The sequence below is a fragment of the Sinocyclocheilus anshuiensis genome, unplaced genomic scaffold (genome assembly GCF_001515605.1).
Source record: "Sinocyclocheilus anshuiensis isolate Anshui unplaced genomic scaffold, SAMN03320099.WGS_v1.1 scaffold253, whole genome shotgun sequence".
Classification (NCBI taxonomy): Eukaryota; Metazoa; Chordata; class Actinopteri; order Cypriniformes; family Cyprinidae; genus Sinocyclocheilus; species Sinocyclocheilus anshuiensis.
Window position 1 is genome coordinate 1,226,572 of NW_015537969.1, and position 4,705 is coordinate 1,231,276.

Here is a 4,705-nt window from a genome sequence, read left to right on the forward strand (position 1 = left end):
CTCTCTAAGCGAGATCCCAATTCGTCGGTCATCCGACGTGACGTCGAGAGTGACCGACTGAAAGGGAACTATAGAATTTTCAACCCTTTTCTGATAAAAATGCCTTCAGATGACTTGGAATACAGCATTCAGATTTTATGTGACGTGAGGCTTACTAAATAATGACAATTACTTGGCACATCACATTAAAGAATGTCAAAATAATGCCTTATAAAAGAAATGTCATCCTTATAAAAGGGGCTAAATTTAAGCGAATCACCTCCTGTGTGAAGGACGCGACCTTTGGGATAGCTTGACGTTTTGTCAAAACACCAAAGTGCTAGTGGCTGGTGTTCAGGAAGTCAGTCAGGCGTTCAGCCAGTTTCTGGTTGAATACCTGGCCATGTTGTGCAACTGACACATCGATTCAGACATGGTTGATGTCACTTTCCTCTATGATCTGTCAGGAAGCACACATGATATGACTGGTGACTTTTATTGCTTTTAAGGACAATTTGATAACAACTGTAGGGACTTACAGTCTATGTGTTTAAACTACTAATAATATATATATATATATATATATATTAGGGCTGTCATCGTTAACGCATGCGATTAATTTTACAAGTGTCTACACCGGACGCGAGCGCCAAAATACAGTAGAACCATTATAATCAGTGACGCTGTCTACACTAGATGCGGCGCGACATTAAACTGATGCCGTGTTCTATTTATGATGTACTGACACAAAGTTAAAATGACTTGCAACGGATTTTCTGCATTTAGCTTTTAAATGACCAGCACCTGCCTGGGTCTGTGCGACTTCATCTATGGCTTTTCTCTTCGCTTTCACAAACCAATCCATCTCCCATTCTAAGTTACGTCCTTTGTCTGTTTACTGTTTTATTTATTTTCTTTTTCTGCTGATGGCCGGCGCTCGACTTGAAGCAGCGCTGCTTAGACCGATGGGTGTGTCATCAAAGTACTGCGAGAGCTATAAGAGAGCGCGGACGTCTCCTTATGCTTTCTCTCGCCGTACTTTGATGTCATACACCCATCGATCTTCAAGTGGAACACACCTCTTCACTCTCGCGTGTCACGTGACCGAGTGTAATCGCAGCCTCTGCAATTGAAAAATCGCGTTTTCTCATATTGCGATATTATCGCAAATGCAATTAATCGTTCAGCCCTAATAACAACTATAGGGAGTTACAATCTATGTGTCTAAACTAATATTCTTAATGTAATAACCAGGTTTATATATTTATCATCAACAAATCAAACTTCTTTCGATCTCATTTTAACTAATTGAATATTGCTTGTTCCACAGCAACATTTTAACGGAATAAATTGAACTGATTTCAAACAAATGTATGCAGATTTTAAGCTACTTAAATGCATTTTGAAAAGATGAGTTATTAAATAAAATCCAATTGACACAAATAGTTAATAATAAATTATGCATGATTTTTTGAGAGCAGAAATCTTACCCGATTTCATTTACCTGGATTACCTGGTTTCATTTATGTATGACTTATAAATATGCGTCACATTAAATGTATTAGTTCTGTAAGTTCATATATGTTAAAACTGTGTAATTCAAATGGATGGAAATTTTATTTGCAATTCGAATTCATGAATCTTAAATGTAGGCCTAAACTTTTTTTGAGTGACCTGATTAAGACTTTGTCTGTGGCATTATACCGACGCTGATATACTTTTTTCAAGGGTTGGTCGTAATCGCAAAAGACAGAGACATTTCTCATGTCGTGTATTTTCACATTCACCAAACATCTATTTGAAAGCCAGACACTTTCAATGTTTCTCTCGAAGCGAGGGGGTGCATGAAAAGAGTATTAACTGGCAGTAAATACCAACAAGCACGTCAAAGTACATTTACCAGACTTGAGGAAAACAGACTTAGAGCACTTATGCATGACAAAACCAAAACAATGAAGAGACAGTTTCATTAGAATACTTAGCATGAGGTTCCTGGCACGAACCTGAATGGAATGAATTAGCGCCTTTCATCCGCCTATGTGTAAGTCATGTTTTAAACATGCTGAATTATTTCTGGGCCTGGAAAATGGGTCAATTATTAGCCTATGCATGAGCAGCCAGCTCGCATCAGCATCAGCGTGTCTACAAACTATTTGGATGTGTCCTAAGCCCAGATCCAGTTTCAGGACAATAAAAGGGCCACTGACACAGAATAATATTTTCTTTGTGGTGGTGTTTGTTTACCTCAGCGGAATGATTCGTTCTAGTCTAATGTCCTTCCCCTGTGCCCCTGTCTCCTCTAGATTTGTGCCTGATCCAATATCCTTCTTTGTTATTTGTTAAAAATACACAGAGCGGTAATTGGCACATCAAATTCAGTTATGATAGTAATAGAGTAATATAATTCTCACATTCTCCAAATCCACTAAATACACAGAGGTTAAAACAAAAACATAATTTAAACTTAAATGTTACTCAATTAATCAAAATACATAAGTGCAAGTAATTTTTCTCTTTAAAGTAACTCTGATGCACAAACAGTGCAGTGCAGTTTGTCAAATCACAACGTCTTGAGGACACCAGATGTACCAGATAAAAACAGATGTTAAACTAAAACCTGCTACCTGAAATTGTTTAACGTTCAAATCAATAACAGCTGATTTTATAATGATTTAAATGTATAAAATAGTTGTATATTGAATATAGCAAACAATCGTAGACTGTTTAAATCAAGTTCAACTTCAAGGATGGTTATAATAAAACTACAAAGACTCTGAGCACAAGGAAAAATGACTATAGCTGTGTCCAATTTCATTACACATTCAAACTTTGTACAAATTTCACTGGCGGATGCACAAGGACAGCCAAAATCATAAAAATGTGGGGTCGGTAAATTTTTTAATGAATACTTCAGAAAGGAAGAAAAAAAAAGATTTCTATTTCAAATAAATGCTGTTCTTTTGAACTTTCTATTCATCAAAGAATCCTGTAAAAATGTATTATGGTTTTTGTATTATAACATTATTACAAGTATTGCATTTATAATAATAATAAATGGCTCGAGATTCAAATCAACATATTAGAATGATTTCTGAAGGATCATGTGACACTGAACACTGGAGTAACAACTGCTGAAAATGAATCTTTGCCATCACAGGAAAAAATGACAATATATTAAAATAGAAAATCATTATTTTAAATAGTAGTAATGTTTAACAATATTCCTATTTTACTGTATGTTCGATCAAATAAATGCAGCCTTGGTGAGCATAAGAGACTTTTCAAAATATTCTACCGACCTCAATCATTATATGACCTCAGTCTCTATGTGATGTATTATGGCATAGATGAAGCCATAATGAAGTTTTGAAATAAGCAAAAAAGTTATATTTTAACAGATTTTTACATGTTGCAGGTCCAGGGAGCTCTGAAAAGGCAGTGGATGCAATACAAGGCCCAGTGGGGTCAGCGACGACGCGAGCACTGCTCCATGAGATCCACCTCCTACACCGCTACCTCCATCACTGAGGTGCCTGCCTTCATGTACCATCATGACTGCAACAGTGAACACCTGAATGGTAAACAAACAGAAGACTCAGAGCTAGTGGCCCTCAAGACGGGCGAGACATACGCATAACCATTTGGCGAGAAAGATAATAATGGGAAAGAAAGTGATTCAGTCAAACTGGAGACTGGAGACTCAGATTGACTGAAGGTTCACAAACTCCCCATCTCAGACAGCACTTAAGCGTTGACACCAGAACATTCAAAGCCTTGTGTTGGCAAAGCTGTTTCTGTTGAAATATTACTCAAGGCTTTGTTTATATTCTCTTCAGCTCTGCTTCTGCGAGTTGAAACGCAAAGGAAACGAAAAAAGTACAGACATGGGATGCACTTTTTAAAATGTCATACTAAAGCTGCTAGTGTCAGGCTCCTCTCACATCCTTTTTGGGCTCATGGCCACAAATAAAAAAAAAGTTACTTTGCAAAAAACCAAAGGATGCGTTGATTTGTGAGGTGCTGAGTGTTCCTCTAAAGCCACTGGGAAACGATCCTCCAGAGGACAGGCTGCGCTCATCTGTTTCTGAACAAAGCAAAGTTCTTCTGTGCCTGAATCCTGTTCCTGATGGTGGTGAAATGTCAAAGGAGGTTACAAAGATCTGTTTGACGGTCATTTCGCATTTGAAAATAGCTTTTTATCGGTCTTGCGAGACTCCTGACTGCTTTATTGTTTTTGCAGCTGTACTTTTCTGCCTCGTCTTTGTTGCGAAAGGGGGTGTGTGGAGGAAAAGATGAACAACATGGACAATTTTAGGACTGCTTAAAAGCAAATTCATCAACCTGTGCATAGATGTGCGCAAAAATGCATTCTGTAAACAAAAACAAAACAAAAAATATATATTTAATAAGCTCCCGTCTTTTAGAGTGCCGATTGTATTTATCAAAGTCTGATTTCAAGGCATCTTTTCAGTGTTCTGGAGTGCTACTTTGTCAGCAAGTGCATTTCCTCTTGGAAACCAAAATCCACATCTCATGAATGCACCAAATTTACTTCACGTTGAAGTAGTGATCAATAATCCACTTTTCTTCACTTGCCGTTATTTGACCACAAATTGCTTAAGGGACTCACTGATTTATGCTGAAAATAAGAAGTGCCATATTAAGAAATTAGAGCAAAATAAATTGTGCTCTAAATAAAACATTTATATCGTAAGCTTAATATATA

At 37.1% G+C, this 4,705-nt stretch overlaps 1 protein-coding gene across 1 annotated transcript in view; it reads left to right on the top strand.

The window, feature by feature from the left end:
• The window catches only part of calcr (calcitonin receptor), a 45,314-nt gene extending 40,615 nt beyond the window's left edge, over positions 1 to 4,699 (top strand). The window contains exon 16 of the mRNA XM_016462266.1: positions 3,395 to 4,699. Within this exon, the coding sequence (XP_016317752.1) occupies positions 3,395 to 3,616 (222 nt within the window). The 3' untranslated portion in view covers positions 3,617 to 4,699. The remainder of the gene's footprint in view (positions 1 to 3,394) is intronic.
• The last annotated feature ends 6 nt before the right edge of the window (positions 4,700 to 4,705 follow it).